The following is a 19,258-nucleotide window of genomic DNA, read 5'->3' as shown; positions in this document are numbered from 1 at the left end:
CCAATGTTGCTCATCATTACTGTGAAGTTTCATGAAGTTTTGAGCATTTTGAGAATTTTGAAAATTTTGGTGTAGTTTCCATGGCAACATAGTAGTTCCAATGATCGCCAAAATCATCCAACACCTGTATATAGTGGGCACCTACATTGTTTTAAAATATGATGATTCTGAGTTCAAGCATATCCAAACAGTTCACCAAAAACCAAAAGCTCATTTTTTCACAATTGTGCCGTTTCCATGGTAACGGCAGCCATATTAAACTATTCCATGCCATAATTAAAAAGGGGGAAGGATATAAAAAATCAAATAAGTAACGAATAGGGAATAGGGAATAGGTAACGAATAGGTAACGAATAGGGAATAGGGAATAGGTAACGAATAGGCAACGAATAGGGAATAGGGAATAGGTAACGAATAGGTAACGAATAGGGAATAGGGAATAGGTAACGAATAGGTAACGAATAGGGAATAGGGAATAGGTAACGAATAGGCAACGAATAGGGAATAGGGAATAGGTAACGAATAGGGAATAGGGAATAGGTAACCAACTTGACGCCCATCTATATTAGGACCTGTACTTTTTAACATTTTCTTGAATGACATTTTTTATTTTGTTTCAAGCAGTTCATTGTATAATTATGTAGATGACAATACTTTGTCATATTCACACTCTGATATAGACACTGTGGTAAATATTTTAGAAAAAGAAAGCTTAGAGCTAATAAATTGGTTCAGTCTTAATCATATGAAGGCCAACCCTGACAAATTTTAGGCAATAGCCATAGGCAAGAAAACTGAAAATAAAAACTTTTCATTTGATTTAGATGGTTATATTATACATTGTGAAAAAGAAGTAAAATTATTTGGTGTAACAATTGATTATCAACTTAAATTTGATGCCCATATTTCCACCATTTGTAAAAAGGCATCAAGACAATTACATGTACTTAAACGTATTGGAAAACATTTAACAAAATTAGGTAGACCGTAGACTTACTATATACTATTCATTTATAATGTCAAATTTTAATTATTGTCCTGTAATATGGCACTTCTGTGGTGATTGTAACACCAGAAAAATATAGAAAATACAGGAGCGTGCCCTAAGATTTATATATGAAGACTATTGTAGTACCTATCATAAATCAAAATTACCAAGCTTAGAAATCAGAAGAATTAGAATGATAGCAATAGAGATATATAAAATTATTAATAAACAATGTCCATTATATCTACATGAACTTATAGAAATTAAAAAATTTAATTATACTCTTTTAGAAATAACAACATAGCAGATGTTCCCAGGGTAAGGACAACTACCCATGGGCTACACTCATTTAGATATGCAGGAACCAAACTCTGGAACGAACTGCCAAATAAGATGAGGGAAGAGATGCCATTGGGTCAGTTTAAAAGTTTGGTTGATAATTGGGAGGGCAGTACGTGTCAGTGTTCCTCCTGCAGATCTCAATGAGCTGTAGATCAGTTTATTCATTTATCTTGTATACTCTGGCTTTTAAATTATTAGGCATATTTTTTATTTTTTTTATTTGTGTTCTTAATGCTTGGATTACTTTTATTGCTTTATAATAGCTATTGCATGAATGTTAGTTTATTTGCATTTTATGTTTGCTTATATGCTTTAATTGTCCTTATTAATTGCTGTGCTTGATAACATTATTTATTTTGCATGATGTGCTTTATGTTTTATGTGTTTTATGTATTGTGCTCGTCTTATATGTATGTCGCATAAAAGCTCTACAGAGCTTATGTTGTATTGTTATATGTATAACCGACTTTAAATAAATCTTTTATGCTTTATTATGCTTTAGTTAATGATACATTTTAAAGTTCTAAGAAATACCCGGCTGATGCTAATGACAATGAAAGAATAACAATAAGAAGGAAGTGTGTAATTTACTGTTAATGAATGGACTACAATTACCATTTATATATTTTATTACATGATCACTTAAAATAAGAATCATTTAAATTCAAAGTTAAAATGAAATGTTCCCCAAAAAATATTTGATTTTTTTTTTAGCTTTTCACACTAAAAAAAAAAACCAGCACGGGCGATTTTAAATTTTTCAAACTTATTGAATGATAGGGAACTCCTCCCTGATTAAAATGATATATCATAATTTTGTATAATATTATCACTAAGAAAAAATATTCAGGTATCATGCTACCTTAAAGTCATTTGCTTTTAATTGGTCAAACCGCACCACTTTGTGTGTACTTTGTACCATTTCAGGTTATCTTGAGAATATTTTGTTCAAAAAATTGTTGTTTGCCTTTTGAATGTAAATTATTCGCAAGATTTCGGTGCAAAATTTAATTAGCGTGGTTTTGTGTTTCTTATTAGCAATCGAAATATTTAATAAGTTTGTTTTACAGTTATGTCACCCTATAGGCCAAATACAGCCATATATTGCATATACGACTCCCCCTCATATTCAGTGTTGTTGTCTCACGTATGTGCATCGAATCTGCATAAGTTAAAATTTATAATATGCCTTCGTCATATACACTGATCGAAATTCTTAACAAAAAACGAACGAGGACACAACAGCTATAGTTTTACGTTTTATTAATAAGAATGACAATTATTATTACGACAATATTAACATAATAACAATAATGGCGCTGGGCATCCTGTCCTAATAAACGTCAAAGAATATTATCGTGTTTTTTCCGCTAAACAACATAACGTCATTTTGTGCATATCGGCAAACGTAACTTCCTGCGCAACGGTTTAGATGTCATGAAGGACTCTTGTAAAATACGATAGAATAGAAAATGCTTACGTTACCAGCATCAAAAGCTATTTCATCAAATCACCACCTTCATAAAGGATCAGATCAATCGTCAATAAACCTACCAGAAATAAAACAAACAGTTCAGTTTACAGGTTCGACAAAATCCGTTCCGAAGTCGGAATCAACGAACACTAACAGTGCCAAACGCAAATTTACAAAGAAGGGCGATAAAAAAGAAGAATTTGATCCAGATAAAATAGCAGCCGCAGTGAGATATGCACAACTTCAAGCTATATTTGCTGCAGACGAAGACGGGCTTGACATTGACGAATTTAAAGACGCCATGAGAAAGACAGTCGGACATAGAATGACCGATACCGAAATTGAATTCCTATTCATGAAAGTAGACGCAAACTGTGATGAAAAGGTGGATTGGGAAGAATATGTTACATATAACTTACTAGAGTATCAAGGGAAAACGCTGATGATTGAGATGATGCGCCAGAGACCACTCCCACAAGAAACAACTCCAATACCTAGCAAACACCGGGAAAGTATAGTAGCTGTTAAATTCTATCCCTCTATTCAGAAAAAGGCAGGTAAAAACTTCATAGATCACATAAACGGTAAATATGTAACTCTTAGCAAAGAAGGATTGATGTCAACATGGAACATGAACATGAAACATTTAGAAAGTTACCATGTTATAACTGATGTCGCAGATCGAGCAACACATCCCTGGATGGTTGATATGGCATGTATGTATAATGTTGGTATGCTTGCATTATCCTCAACGGACCGTGACATTACTTTATATGACATACATGGTAATAATTGTTTGAAGCGTTACTATCTAACAGGACTAGACGACTGCATTACATGTATGGACTACTGGGTAAATTTACAAGATCTAAATCATGCAATTTTTACTTTTGGAGACACGTCTGGGAGTGTCACCGTTTTTGTGTTCGACCAATGTGTCACTGGAGGTCTTTTTGGGTGTTTTGGTGCAAAACGGAATGCATGCAAACAGGTTAGTGTACCAGAAATTATAAGAGGTTTCTTTAAAGGTGCCAAAGGATATAGATTTAACAAACTACATTCGGACTGGGTATTACAGGTTAAATACGTTCCAGAGTTGTCTTCCATAGTGTCTTGCTGTCAAACCACAGAAACATCTTTGTGTGTGTTCGAATTTGAAAAGAAAAGAACAAACCAGTCTGTTTTTAAAATTAACAAGGGAATTCTTTGTTTCGATTATTGTCCGGAAAACAACATACTGGTCACGGGAGGTATGGATTATTGGGTTAGAGTATGGAACCCGTATGTATGTAGCAAAGCAATATCCGTTCTAAAGGGGCACACAAAACCGATCAGTCACGTGATTATAAACTCTCGTAGAAATCAGACGATAAGCATTGATAAAGCAAAAAACATACGTGTGTACGACTTAAAAGACCAAGCCTGTCTCCAGCAAGTCGGTGGCAGAGTTGTCAAACTCGGAAAATATTCTTTGTCTGCAGCATATTTTAACCCTGTTTTACAGACTCTAATAATAGCCACAAATCAGCTTGCCATGTTAGAGAAAACGGACGAAGAAGTACAAGTAGCAGAGATACGATCACATAACAAACCAGTGGTAACAGCAATTTACAACAAGACATTCAGGTTTGTTGTTAGCGCATGTCAAGATTCTGTTATTAGCGTATGGGATTTACACAGCGGAGAGAAAGTTATACAGACGGTAAACGCACACTCGCGAGCAGAAAGAGGATTTGAAGTTCCAGTAGAGATTACAACAATGACGTTTGATGGACCACAAAGACGTGTCATCACCGGTGCAAGAGACGGAAGTGTCAAGGTGTGGAACTTTAATAATGGAAATTGTCTACAAACATTCATTACACCCGAGAATATGGAAGTAAGCGGAGTAGTCAGTGTAAATAACCGAATAATTGTAGCTGGATGGTCAAGACAAGTACACATTTTTCTTGATGGTGGAGATGAAGAATATAGAAAAGACTGGAAACAAAAGCATAACGAAGACATTTTGTGCATGACACATCTGAGTCCAAACATCATCGCTACAGGTTCATATGATGGCGACATAATCGTTTGGTCACGAGACACAGGACAACTTTATTGCACTTTAAATGCTAGCAAAGGCACACAACCAATCGGAGAAAACAAAACAAAGTGCTTTGAAATTCGTCCTGAGCCAGCTTTGAATGAGATTCAAGAAGATGAAATTTCATTAGACATACTGAAGACATTTGGATCCATTGCAAACGAAGAAATGATGAAAATGAAAACTAGAAAGTTAAGTTTCTTGAAACAAAATAAGGACATTTTGAGTAGAGTGAAAGAAAACGTACTGCTTAAAGAAAACAAGTGGTCTCGGAAGTTGAATCGTGTGGATGAAACACAGGTAGATCACCCATTACTACCATTATTTCACAGTCAATCGCCAGTATCCGAAGAGTCAAACAAAAACCAACCAAGCAGGCGAGAGGAGTATGACGAATTGTGCAAACTCTATGAGTCAGCGATCGAATGCATTCTGTTTTTGGAATCACGTGATCGAGAAAACGGAGAAACAGCAATCATGATGACAAGCGGTGCTGAAGGTTGGGTTCGTGCTTGGTCAATTCATCACCAGGGTGGACTGATAGGCCAGTTTAATGCTTCTCACAAAGTTGGTGAAAGTGTGCATACAATGAGTACAGATATAAACAACAAATTGTTATTCACTGCAGATAGCTGTGGTTATGTAAAAATTTGGGATATAACAGAATATTGTACGAGATCAGTCTTATCAGCGTCACAGAGAGCCAGTCGATGGAATTACCTCAATGAGACCTTCACATATGTTAGACTTATGTATTGTTCTGAAGAACCACCAGACAGTCTTGTTACGGCGGAAAAGAGACCACCCAATATTGCTACTAGACCACCGCCATCGTCAACGTTGCCAAAGATTACATTGAAATGGCCTTTCTTAGTAAACTCATTTCGTGCTCACACCAAAATAATTAACAAGATTGAATATGTTGAAGAAGTCAAACTTCTTATTACTGCGAGCAGTGATTGCGCAATTCGAGTTTGGACTTTGAATGGATGCTACATCGGTACGTTCGGCGAGCCATGGAAGTCAATCCCCACAGTCTTACAACGTGTACCAACAGCAAGAATTCGCATTCCTTCAGATTTACATCGTATCGGTTCATCCAGTACTCTGAAGGTCCTTAACCAAGGGCGTTCGGGTTTATGGACGCAAGCAATTGATGCAGCTGTGATGCTTTCTCGAACGAAGTCTGCGGAGGAGGAAGAAGAGGACGAATTTGAAATGGGGACTGACGATTTGGTTTCTGACACAAATGATAAGAGCGACCAACACGATAAGCCGAGATCAGCTCATTCAGGTCGAACAAAAGCTAAAAAGTGTAGTGGAAGTGAGATACTAGGAAAAACTTACAAGAAAACAATGAGACACAGAATGCTTCCAACCATGGATAAGTTTGTTCAAATTAACTCATCGGTAAGTTTTAAAGGTAGTTTATTTTTTATGGGTTTATCATTTTGTAATTGAGTACTGCGTCATTTCTGATCAGTGGCGGATCTTGAGCTTTTTATAAGTGTGTGTAGGAGGAGGGGGCACTGACTGAACATTGTATGGGGACCGCTCCATTCATGCTTCAGTGATTCCCGATATAACCAACCAATTGTTCCCCACAAAAGAAGGGCCCCTGGATCCGCCCATGCTGATCCCTCTATCGTTAAAAGTCGATTGACTACAAGTAATATGTTTTATATTAACCAATCTTTGGCCAAATTTGACCTCAGTTAACGCAGCAATGCCCAGGAAGACCTTTGGAGATTCATACAATGAGAGGAACTGATTTTTACCTCACCGATCATGTTGCTATTTGATTGAAATTCTCGTTTTAAGCATTTAGTTTACAGACCATGCGTGACAACTTTCAAATTTGGTTAAAAGAATTTACAATACAAGGGATAGACAACAGAAAGGAGGGTATCACCAGTTGACAAAACATGTATCGGATTATTTCACATGGCAAAATGGGGGAGAAGATACCAAAGGGGCAAATGAAATCCAAAAGTCGAAGAAAAACATACAGCATCACAGTACACACTTAATAGAAAAGCGACGAACGACAATCAGCAAACCTCAACACAGAAAATAAAAAAACTGAACAACACAAACAACACATAAAAAAAGTTTGAACTAAGGTGTAGCGGAGTTGTAATCAATGTCTGCTCCACTAGTGACCCCCATCGTGTTTCTGATCACATGTAAACATATGTTGATGTCACAAAATCATCTTTAAAATACTAATTCATAAAACTGATCACACAAAGACACTGTTAAACAGAACATCAAGCAACATTGAAACCTGGAGTCGAGTCGGTTTCAGAAAAAAAAAACTTACGATCAAACTTAATCGTAAGCATGCTGAATTGTTCATGACTTTCGATCAATCTTAGTCGTAAGTTTTTTTGTGAAACCGACGCATGCAAGCTTGGATAATACACGATAATGTAGTGAAATTCGCCATGTTGCATCTGACTAATAAATACTTCCATAACAATAAATGTTTTAACTTTTAATATTTCAGAGTGCCCTATTTATAATTAAATTGATGTATCTTTTTTCCATAGATTTCTGTCTTCCGATGTTTACCATACTCTGACCTTAATCTGGACATGGACCCAGAACAAATGAAGGTTCTGGAAGACATAAGAGCAAAGTATTATAGTGGAACGGTTCTAAGTAAATTGAAAGGAGAACCTCGAAAACAGGAAAAAGGACCTGCACTTATTGGACTGTTCAATAAAATAACCAACAAACCCCCGTTGCCAAAGGGTAAAAATCAAATGGGTAGAATCAAGCGAGCACAGAATAAGATTCAGAAGAAACCAGATTCTGTATTTGCTGATTTAAAAGTTAAAGAAGCACCTCATGAGACGGACCTGATCGATAAAATATTGACTGAGGGCACAAAATAGCACAAAAGAGCATCATATTCAATCTACGGATCGTTTGCACTGACATGTGCACAGTGGCACAGCATAGCTGTATTATTACGCTACCGCATACAGACTCTGGCTATACACAGACCATAACGACACAAGTGCGATGTTTCACACAACAGATAGTGGCACAACTAAAATATGTAGACAGGCTTTGTATGAACAATATTTTAAAATGATTGAATTCTTCCAATTTCATACCTAGATATATTTTGTGGCTAAATGTTTCCAGACATTATGAACCAAAAAAGGGTTCTTCTCTCGGCGTTTACCAGTACTTTAAAACAGTGCGATTTGACAGAAATTCATGTATAAAAGGAAACACCTCAAAATGTGTTATTGTGTTGCTGTCAAATTGACATTTACTAACATGTTTTATTCGTGAAAACAAATTTTAGTACTAGAATTGTCTGATGTTATTGTATATAGTTTTTACTTCAATCTCCTTTTACTCACATGCATTTTCACGTTAACAAAAATAGGTCCGCACTGTAGGGCCTTCGTCAATGAGCAAAACAAATACCGCACATTAAGTTTAGTACGTTTTTACCAACAATAACAGTCAATATTGTCCCTTTTTAGACATGATTCATTCTGTATTGATACAAAATGATAAAACTGAAATTGAAATTTACGAAAAAATAGAGATGATTTTAACTATTTTATAAAAAAAAAAAACAGTTCCTCTTTCATATGGCGATGTTCTTCTAGCTACATCCCAACTTGCATGGTTAGCTAGGACATGGCCTGATTTGTAGTTAATTTTTCAGCAAGGGCTACAGTGTGAAAATAAGAAAATTTGTCATGATTACCAATGAGACAACTCTCCACAAGAGACCAAATGACGGCATAGAGTTAAAATAACAATAGTTAACCTTACGGCTTAAACAATGAGCAAAACCCATATCGCATAGTCTGTTATAAAAGGCCCCGATATGACAAATGTATTTTTAGCAATTCAAACGAGAACAATACCGTTCTGATTTAGGGGAGGACAATGATGATATACAGCAACAAAGGCCAACCACTGAATTACAGGCTCCTGGCTTAGGAAAGTCACATACAGAATGTGGCAGAGTTAAACTATTTTAATGGCGCAAATCCTTCCCTAACATGGGACAGTGGTGTAACATAACAACGTAAAAACAAGCATAACCATAGTTCACACTACGTTCATCAACAATGAGCATAATCCATATTGATAGTAAGCTATAAAAAGTCCCGATATGGCTTAATATAAAACAATATAAACGAGCAAACCAACAGCCCTATTTATATAAAACAATAATATTTTTAGGAAAATCAATTATGATAAACAGCAACCAAGGACGACCACTGAATAACAGGCTTCTGTCAGTGTCTATGAACAGACACACACAGAATGTGGAAGAGTTGAACATGTTTGCAGGTGTTCAATCCTTCCTTAGCCTAGGACAGTGGTGTAACAGCACAACCTAAGAATAAACTACAGACATCAATTGAAGAAAGCTTACCTCTTCAGATCAACACTGACAATGTACATACACGAAAATACAAAAAAAAAACTTGGAAAAATTAGAGACAATGATTTAGATTTTAACAGCTGAAGTTACAAGTGTTTGGTGTGAATTTAAAAGGAGTACATTGTCGGAAAATATAAAATTTATGTGTTGGAGCTTTAGAAACTGTTTCGTAGCGAGTACAAATAAACTTTTCCATTATATTCAATAATAAACAGTGTGAGTTTACAATCAATATACAATCTGTATTCAATTTTTTACTTGTAGCAAGAAAAAAAGTTCGTTGCCATCATCTTTTCTTTTTATTTTCTTAAAGCATATTATAAAACCGATCTTCTCACAATTTATTTTTAAATTCTATCTCATAGATTTCTTTTTATGCACAAAAATGTGTTTTTGCATGATCATTGTAAGCAAAGGAGTAGGTCCGGTAAGGGCCGATTTTGGCCCCAAATTTCAGTTTCATCTAACGAGATATTTAGGACACTTTTTAAACACTTAAGTGTCTATTTCAATTGATTCGATTAGTTTATGTTAAAGATTTTAACTGATTCAGTCATTAAAACGCTCCGATTGAAGCTTAAATATGAAAAATCTATCAAATATGCCAAAAAAAAAACGTCACTTTTCAGATGGTTTTCGTCAAAAATGAAAGTGGCCGCATCCGTGTTCATCCTCAACCTTTATATATGTTATGTATTATCATCAAATACAACTTACATTTCAATATTATGAATGAACACGAATGCGGCCACTTTCATTTAAGACGGAAACCGTCTAAAATTTAACTAAAATGCTATAATTGTGAAGATTTCAGTAATTTAGCATGACTTTATGATGCTAGTACACGATATATGTGCATTGTATTGTCAAAAACAGCACATATTTATGTAGCAGAAGCATTCTACTTTCCAAAAAATAGCTAAAAGATTACATTTTCACAATTTTGCAAAACTGCTTAATTTTGGGGCCAAAAAGGGGTCTTTCTGAACCTACTCCAAAAAAAAAGTTAAGCAATTTTAAAAAACTCATAGCTTGAAAAATAGCACGGTGACCCATCCTTTTCTTCCAAGTGCTCCACGAAACCTATTTCTTAATTATTAACATCTATTTTATCAGCAATGAAAGACGGGCTTCAAAGTTATTGTGAAACTGCCTATTCTAGAGGTGGCGTGAATCAGATGTGGATACGGCTTAAAAATTCCAAAGATCTTTTAGAGTACATACAATCTAACTCTCTTTCATCTGGCAATTGTATTAAAACATTTGACTTTTCTACACTTTACACAAGTATTCCACATTCCAAACTAAAAGACAAATTGAAAGAGTTGGTATTGCTTTGTTTCATAAAAAAGAATGGCCAACGTAGAAACAAGTATCTTGTCTTAGGGAGGGATAAATCCTACTTTGTAAAGGGTCACTCTGATTGAAACCAAAAATTCTCTGAAACTGACATTATCAAGATGCTTGATTTCATGATTGACAACATATTTGTTACGTTCGGAGGGTGTGTTTTTCAACAGACTGTCGGCATTCCAATGGGAACCCATTGTGCCCCTCTTCTTGCCGACTTGTTTCTTTATTATCATGAGGCTGACTTCATACAGGAACTTCTTAGGAAGAAAGATTAGACGTTAGCAATGACCTTTAACTCTACTTTCCGCTATAAAGATGATGTTATTTCACTAAATAATTCAAAATTTGGTGACTATATAGTTAGCTATGTTGAACACATCTATCCCATCAAACTAGAGATAAAGGATACAACAGATACTGTTAAGTCTGCCTCATATCTTGCATCTAAAAATTGAAAATAAGTGTCTGTTGAAAACAAAACTTTACGACAAAAGAGATGATTTCAGCTTTCCAATTGTGAACTTTCCATTTTAAGTAGGAACATTCCAGCAGCACCTGCATACAGGGTATATATCTCCCAATTGATACGATATTCCCATGGATGCATTTCATATCATGATTTTCTTGATAGAGGGTTGCTGCTCACAAGGAAGCTATTCAACCAAGAGTTCCAAATGGTAAAGTTGAAATCATCCCATCGTAAATTTTACAGACACCATCACGAGTTGGTTGACCGTTATGGAATAACCGTTTCACAAATGATATCGGATATGTTCCTTACGTCATAACTACAATCCCCTTCCCTTTCATGAATGTGACCTACCGAATTATACTATTTACCGGATTTGTTATAATATGAGCAACACGACGGGTGCCACATGTGGAGCAGTATCTGCTTACCCTTCCGGAGCAACTGAGATCACCCCTAGTTTTTGGTGGAGTTCGTGTTGCTTGTAGGCTTTAGTTTTCTATGTTGTGCCATGTGTACTATTGTCTGTCTATTTGCCTTTTTATTTTTAGCCATGGCGTTGTCAGTTTATTTTCGATTTATGAGTTTGACTGTCACTCTGGTATCTTTCGTCCCTCTTTCATTAAATTTTGGAAAGAACATAGTAAAGTCATTATTAAGGCAAAGAATAAAAAAAATCTATCTCGGGGAAACATATAACTTGAGATGGTCCAGCGCAGAGCAGCAAGGTACACCTGCAACAGATACCATAACACCAGCTCAGTCACTGAAATGCTACAAACTCTAAATTGGGCAACACTTGAGAAAAGGCGAATTAGAACCCGCATCATTTTCCTCTACAAAATTATACATCATCTTGTTGCCATATATCCGACAGACTTACTTACACAATCTGATACAAGAACACGTCAACATTCACATATTTACTCCTTCAGGCCAATACAAACCACTAAAGATTCATACAAGTACTCATTCTACCCTAGAACAATCTTGCAATGGAACCTTCTCCCAGTAGCTGCAGTTCAATGTACTACTCTTGAAAGCTTCCGAGAACAGATTCCAATATCTGTTCTCAATAAACATCTAAACATTTAAATAAATTCCACAATGTATATAGTTTTAACCAAAATGTATAGTACAAAAACAGAAGAAAAAGAAGTTATGTTGAAATTTATATTTTTATTTTTGTATTATTCACTGTAAATAAAATTTATATCCCACGCACGCGCGGCATAGTAAAATCAGTGCCCGGCACGTTATCATCAGTATGTTGATGGAGTGCTGAATTATAAAGAAGAAGAAGACCTATGATTTACCTTAATCAAGTTAAAAGAAATAGACTATAAACTGGTTTCTTTCATGTGCGTTTATATTTCAGATACCAGTTTTGTGGATATAAGCGGTAATTTTGTGTAGCATAAGCGGCCTACCAGGGCAACAACGACAAACGGTAAACAACCACAGATAATTATCACTATTAGTATTATACAATTTTTTATACAGTGAAACACCAAACTCTACAATAGCGACAACAATTATATCGCCTAAAAAAAAATCAAGCAATTTTATTTCTGCACTGACACTGCTCGAGCAGTTGAAGTTCCTTGGTAGTGTAGAACTAGATCTATACTTAGTCTATAGACCTTACAAATGTAATTGAGATTTAACAGTCTTCACGCTTAACCACATGTCATACAGCCATGCCTTGTAAAATTGCTTTCAGGCTTTTAAATTCTTTTTTTCTTTACAAGCCAATAGAATATAGAATCCAACTAAAATTTTCAAAAAATTGAGCTTCAGTTTGGGGAATCTGGGTCCGTTCACGCCCATTTAGTTTGCGCCCATTTACGTTCGCGCCCATTTACATTCGCACCCAATCACTTTCGCCCACTTTCACTTTCGCACCATACATGTTCGCACCCAAAGTTTGTTGGCACCTGACACGTTCACGCCCAATTTTTATTGGTTTTGTGTTTAATAACTTTGTAATATAGTTTTGATTAATGACAAGTGTAATATTCCTATAAGTATATTTGTTGTCATTGCCTCAAAATAAAGTGAGACAGCGTTTTTGTTTTGTTTTGAGTAAATCTCTATCATGGATAGTGTATTGTTAAAAAAAAATCATTGTTTCTAAATGAAGTGAGATTCTGCAACGTTTTTTTGTTGTTGAATAAATCTAATCATGTTTTGGATAGTGTATTGCTATAACTTTATTTCATTGTTTCAAAATAAAGTGCGTGTTGAATAAATTTTAATCATGTTTTGGTTAGTGTATTGCTATACTTTTTTGTTTCAGATCAAAGGGGACAAGCTGTTAAAACAATTATCTTTTGTGTTTTTCATTTGAAATCTTCAATGTTGTACTGATCTTTACTCATACCAAGCTATATACATTTGTACATGCAGTATTTACATAATAGCAATTTAAAACAACAATCATTATTTTCTAATTTTTCAACTGGAATTTGATTTAAAATTTGTTGCGAACGGACCTTGGGTGCAACCAACCAAGGTGAGAACTTGTAGGGTTTGAAAGTGTATTGGGCGCGAACGGACCTGATACCAATTTGGGCATGTAGCATGATGTGGACTTGGAAAGTTTAGCATGAAGGCTGATATAAGAGACAGAGTGTACTGAATTATTGACAGTAGTTTTAACGTCAATAAGTCACTGCCTGAAATTTGTATGACGCAGATGTAAAATCTGAAAGGTGTTGAAGTTAGCAAAGCTCTTAAATATTGTAATGATATCCTGTTTTTGTTGTAACACTCCCAAACTTGTTTCTCAGGAAAAGTAAAGTTTGAAGTCAAATACGAACTTCAACTACATAAATTAGACTATGTTTACTCAGCATGTGTAGGGTCAATATGTTCACACGGGTCAAATCTAAATAAATTTGTTATGAATAAAATTCACCTATACCATAATACTCAAGTTAGGTTTATGTTTTGTTAAAGCTTTAACAGTAAAGTTACATTTTAAAATATTTGAAACTTTCAGAGAAATTGGAAATACACATTGTATGAAATTTTTAATTGTAGATCATGTTGTATAATGAACAATGATGATGCCTACAGTAGGAATTTCAGCATAGGATCAGATCGAGAATTAGATAACTTGTCAAATATCAGAAATCTTGATACATCACATAGTGACGTAGAATTTAGGAAGAACATGGACAGTTCATCATATGATAAACATGGAGAAGGGAGAACTCCAAGAGAAGGTAGAGGTCCCAGAACTGGACATTGGGCTTCAGAATTTGGAACTGTGGCTGAAACACTAGAGTCACATGGTAAAGATGGAGCAGACGACACACCAGTTAGGAAGTTGAAACAAAAAAATGTTACTATAGGCCCAGTACAGCGAGAGTATTCTGATGCCTATTTAGAAAGTAATTTACGTACTCCTCGTTATAATACACATACCTCATATGAAGGAATGTTGGAAAATCTAGATCCTGAAGATCCATTTGATGGGGATTATGCACCATCAGGTAAACCAAAGTATGAAATGCGAAAAAAGTCAAAAAAAGATAAATCACCTGAAGGACACACCAAAATACCTGTACCTGCAAAAGATGACAGTCAAAAAACACTTAAACATCGAAAAAGTAAAAAGAAAAAAAAAGGACATGGTTCTTTGGAGAGTACAAGTACCTTTACCATAGAAGGCAATACTAATCAGTCATTCAAGTTGGCAGAGACTGATAAAGCTTCTGTTAAAAGTAATGGTACATTTACTGTTCCAGAAATAGGCTATGGGAAGTCACCACGCTCCACCAGTCGTGCATCAGCTGTTTTTAATAGATCAAGAAAATCCAGAAAGTCTAAGCGAACTAAAATGGGGATTGACAGAGTAAGTTTGAAAAAACATAATTTCATATTTACAAGTTAAAGTAACACATTTAGATTTACTGATACATGTAGCTCTCATGAGTCAATATGAACATTGACTTTGCATGTATGTCTTTATTTTGTGTGCCTATATGAATGCAGATCATTGACTAAAATGACAGACTGAAGTTAAATACTAAAGTTTGTGTTTGTAATTGTAATATGGAACCAGTCATTTGGTAGAAAACATAGACTTGAAAAGCATCATACATGCAGATATATAATCTTCATTGATTTTTGAATCATTCTACATGTAAGAGTTCATTTGTAGCTTTGAGGAACATTTCAATTAAGTTTACTTTATCATATACTGCAGGTTAAAGAGGGATTCAATAGATACTTATATTAATTTTCTTACATGTAGGTTTCTGAAGCTACCTCCAGCCTTTGATCAAGTATAATTACATGTAACTGTAAAAATGTGTCTTTTCCTTGTTCTTAAAAAAAAAATAGTAATAGTATTTTAAAAGTTTCTTTATTTATTTTAGACTATCTTTAAGGACTTTGTACATCAGGAAAATATTAAGCAAAGAAGATCAAAACACATTAAGTGAGTATCTGTAGATAAGATAACATTGAAATGTGTTGAAAACAATGACTTAAGAATGTAGATATGTAATTCTGCTCATTTAAGTTTGTAATATATATAAGACATAGCATAGAAAAACAGTCATAAGAAATAGATTACTAGGACTCTCATCCTTATGTGTTTTAAAGTCATATTCAGAAAGGAGAATATGATATGAGCCTTGTTCAGAATTAATATGGACTTCAGAGGTATTGGAAAACTTTATTTCAAATGATAAGCATAAGATTGATGTATACAAATATGAAAAACATATGTCAATTATCAGTTTAATGTTACCTTAATAATCCCTGAGGCCAGAAAAAATATATGTTTGTTTGGTTCCAGTTACCCTACCTACCCTACTGTTTAGTCTAAATAAGAGCCTACCCTAAAGATATTTTTGTCATTTTAGCATAAAGCACTGTTAAATTCAAAATGTTGCTCCTATCATGCCTATATCTAGGCTCAATGTAAAATAAACATAAAATACAAAAAAATCCTTACCTATGTACCCTTACTTTTTTTTTTAGATGGAAACACATACAATAATATTTCATTTGGCCTGATCATTCATAAAGTGCATTACAGTGTTATAATTGCATCCTGAGCAGTTCAGGTGCAAAGGAGATTTTTACTTTTAATTATGATTTTGTTTTTATTTCAGGGAATCAACACCAGGAAACAAACATATTCCCCACTTTTATACAGACAGTACTGCTGAGTTATGTGATTCCTTTGGAGAAATTATGTTTGTAGGATATGGCCATGATACTGACAAATCACCAGTGAGTATTTTTATTAGTTTGGCTTTAATTCATTTGAACCATTCAATGTAATTTACAAATGTCACTATTTTTATCTTACTTGCATCCAAAGTCACCAAATTTTTCTAAAGAAGCACCAACAAAAGTCAATAATGATTGGTTTGCAATTACTTTAGCATCAGTTTTGCTAACATGCACTGATAGCACATGTTACTTCCCTCTCTATGTCCTTTTCAAAATCGTTTAGTTTTTATGCCCCACCTAAGATAGTAGAGGGGCATTATGTTTTCTGGTCTGTGGGTCCGTTCGTTTTATACCCCACCTACGATAGTAGAGGGGCATTTTGTTTTCTGGTCTGTGGGTCCGTCCGTTCGTTCATTCGTCGGTCTGTTCGTCAGGCTTCAGGTTAAAGTTTTTGGTCAAGGTAGTTTTTGATGAAGTTGAAGTCCAATCAACTTAAAACTTAGTACACATGTTCCCTATGATATGATCTTTCTAATTTTAATGCCAAATTAGAGTTTTTACCCCAATTTCATGGTCCACTGAACACAGAAAATGATAGTGCAAGTGGGGCATCCATGTACTTGGGACACATTCTTGTTAAAACATTTTTTAAGAGTGGGATTTTTGTGCCTTTGATTATAGCACTAAGTAACTAGCAATAACTATGTTTAAAAAGTCTTTGGAGTGTTTGTAAGAAAGAAGATTTTGAGAGTTATCATTGGCAATCATAACACATCTTATTTTTATGTTATTTGTAATTACTACCAACTTAAATGTAATACAGTCAAAGTAAATTCTTGTTTTTTTGTCTTTTTCTTCTCATAATATCCTAAAACAAATAATTTATTTCATGTATTATCATGGGAAAATACATGAATTTTTGTTGAAAACAAGGAATAGAAATCATGTTGCTTACATGCAATTGCTTTAAGCTGATTTACAATTCATATTTAATTTTGTACTAGCTAACTTATATTGTGTTTATTTCAGTACATTAGAGTTTCACCTGACACTAGTCCAAAGATAATGTATGATATGATGCTAAACATATGGGAGCTAAGTCATCCTCAGTTGTTAATATCCGTGACAGGTGGTGCTAAAAGGTTTGATCTGAAACCAAGGTTAGCTAATAGATTCAAAAGAGGTCTAATGAAGGCAGCCATTTCAACAAGTAAGATATTTTATTTAGAGCTCAGCAGTTTTCTTGTTAGGAAAAGTGCTTCAGATCTGTAAATATAATTTCTGAATAATGTACGTTTATCATTTTTCAGAAGCATTTTGTAAATTTCATTCAATTTACCTATAGAATATGGTAAGAATCTGAATTTTGTGAGAGAAAAAATAATTGCTTTCAAATGACAATTATCAAAAGTTAAATATATAAAAAAAGAAGATGTGGCATGATTGCTAATGATACAACTCTCCACAAGAAACAAAAATGACAGAGAAATTAACAACTATAGGTCACCGTACAACCTTTAACAATGAGCAAAGCCAATACTGCATAGTCAACTATAAAAGGCCCGGAAATGGCAATGTAAAACAATTCAAATGAGAAAACTAATGGCCTTATTTATTTTAAAAAAATGAACAGAAAAACAAATATGTAACACATAAACAAACCGCAACCACTGAATACTTTAGAAAATGATGAATAAATGTTGATAATGCATGATTGTATCATTACATGTAGTCAGTTTTTCTGTTTTTATTGTTTAATTTTTTCATACATAAACTCAGATACTTTAAGCAGTATGTTTAGTCAACAGCTAATCAGAAATTAGTTGTTATGTTTGTGCACTTTTTTCTATATTGGATTTTTTCATGAACCTACTCCTTGTTTTCTTATACTTTGAATTATGAGCAGGAGTACATGTATTAAGAGAATAACGTGATTTTGCATTCTTGTTACATTTACAGGTCTACAGATTTTGTTTTATTTTCATTTGTTTCATTATAAGTTATTAACAGCCCTTGAAAATGTGGAGACTAATTATATTAACCTCCATTCTAGGTGCATGGATTGTGACTGGAGGTACAGGTACTGGAGTAATGGAGTTTGTAGGGGAGGCTGTCAGGGACCATTTTATAACATTTGGAAAACGTGATAATATTGTAGCACTTGGAATACCAACCTGGGGAGCTGTGGCTGGCAATGAGTACTTAGATGGAGATGATGTAAGAGGATAGGGATTTGTAATTTGTTTTAAAGATTGCACTCTTAAAGAAGTTGTCTTTTGTGACAAACCACAAGTGCTTGGGGCATGGAACCTGTTATTTTTTTTAGATTATGCAATTAAGAGATACCGCACAAGAAATAGATAAAAGAAATATAAATATAAAAAAAAAAGAAAAAAGAAAAAAAAAAAAAAAAGGGGGGGGGGGGGGCTTCCCCAAAGTAACCTTTGTGAATACAAGTAAAAGAATAGAATAAAATCACATTTATCTTTAAAAAGCAGCAATTATTCTCTGATCAGTTAAACAAATAAATTGTTCCTTTTAATTGAATATCAAATAGTGTCATTCTTAATATTTGTTTTATTTAAGGATCTAAAAGATGGATTATTTCCTGCAGTATACAACAAACATGCAGTAGAGTCTGATACTGGAAAGAAAGTACCTTTAGATCATAACCATACCCACTTTCTACTGGTGGATGATGGAACGGAATGTAAATTTGGAGGGGAAATAAAATTTAGATCTAAGCTTCAGGGCCATATATCACAACAAGAATGTGATCCAGACTCAGAAACATGTATGTTCAATTTTAAAGGTGTTACATATTAAATAGATAATTATTGTATGCCTTATTTTCACTGACTGTGTACTCCTTTTAATCAGAGTAAAATTCCATAAATATTGAGCTCTGAGCTTTCAATACTATG

At 34.3% G+C, this 19,258-nt stretch overlaps 2 protein-coding genes across 4 annotated transcripts in view; both read left to right on the top strand.

Moving 5' to 3' along the window:
- Positions 1 to 2,750: 2,750 nt before the first annotated feature.
- Positions 2,751 to 8,146, top strand: LOC143045438 (WD repeat-containing protein on Y chromosome-like). Its single transcript, XM_076217931.1, has 2 exons — positions 2,751 to 6,300; positions 7,443 to 8,146. Exons 1-2 carry the CDS (start codon positions 2,803 to 2,805, stop codon positions 7,788 to 7,790), a joined length of 3,846 nt encoding a protein of 1,281 aa, XP_076074046.1. The 5' UTR covers positions 2,751 to 2,802; the 3' UTR covers positions 7,791 to 8,146.
- A 4,392-nt stretch (positions 8,147 to 12,538) lies between these two features.
- The window catches only part of LOC143045437 (transient receptor potential cation channel subfamily M member-like 2), a 67,298-nt gene continuing 60,578 nt past the window's right edge, over positions 12,539 to 19,258 (top strand). For all 3 annotated transcript variants that reach the window (XM_076217930.1, XM_076217928.1, XM_076217929.1), the window contains exons 1-7: positions 12,539 to 12,588; positions 14,184 to 15,000; positions 15,527 to 15,588; positions 16,271 to 16,391; positions 17,364 to 17,544; positions 18,388 to 18,551; positions 18,921 to 19,128. In XM_076217930.1, the coding sequence (XP_076074045.1) occupies positions 14,197 to 15,000; positions 15,527 to 15,588; positions 16,271 to 16,391; positions 17,364 to 17,544; positions 18,388 to 18,551; positions 18,921 to 19,128 (1,540 nt within the window). In that variant the 5' untranslated portion in view covers positions 12,539 to 12,588; positions 14,184 to 14,196. The remainder of the gene's footprint in view (positions 12,589 to 14,183; positions 15,001 to 15,526; positions 15,589 to 16,270; positions 16,392 to 17,363; positions 17,545 to 18,387; positions 18,552 to 18,920; positions 19,129 to 19,258) is intronic.

This window comes from Mytilus galloprovincialis, chromosome 9 (assembly GCF_965363235.1).
Source record: "Mytilus galloprovincialis chromosome 9, xbMytGall1.hap1.1, whole genome shotgun sequence".
NCBI classification, from domain to species: Eukaryota; Metazoa; Mollusca; class Bivalvia; order Mytilida; family Mytilidae; genus Mytilus; species Mytilus galloprovincialis.
The sequence above is the reverse complement of the archived record's forward strand: the minus strand, read 5'-3'. Positions and strand labels throughout refer to the sequence as shown.

Bases quoted from the DNA above. Each gene is read 5' to 3' on its own strand.
- LOC143045438 (XM_076217931.1), top strand. From the start codon at position 2,803: ATGCTTACGTTACCAGCATCAAAAGCTATTTCATCAAATCACCACCTT. The intron at 6,301-7,442 runs GTAAGTTTTAAA...TTTTTTCCATAG, and splicing joins TTGTTCAAATTAACTCATCG to ATTTCTGTCTTCCGATGTTT.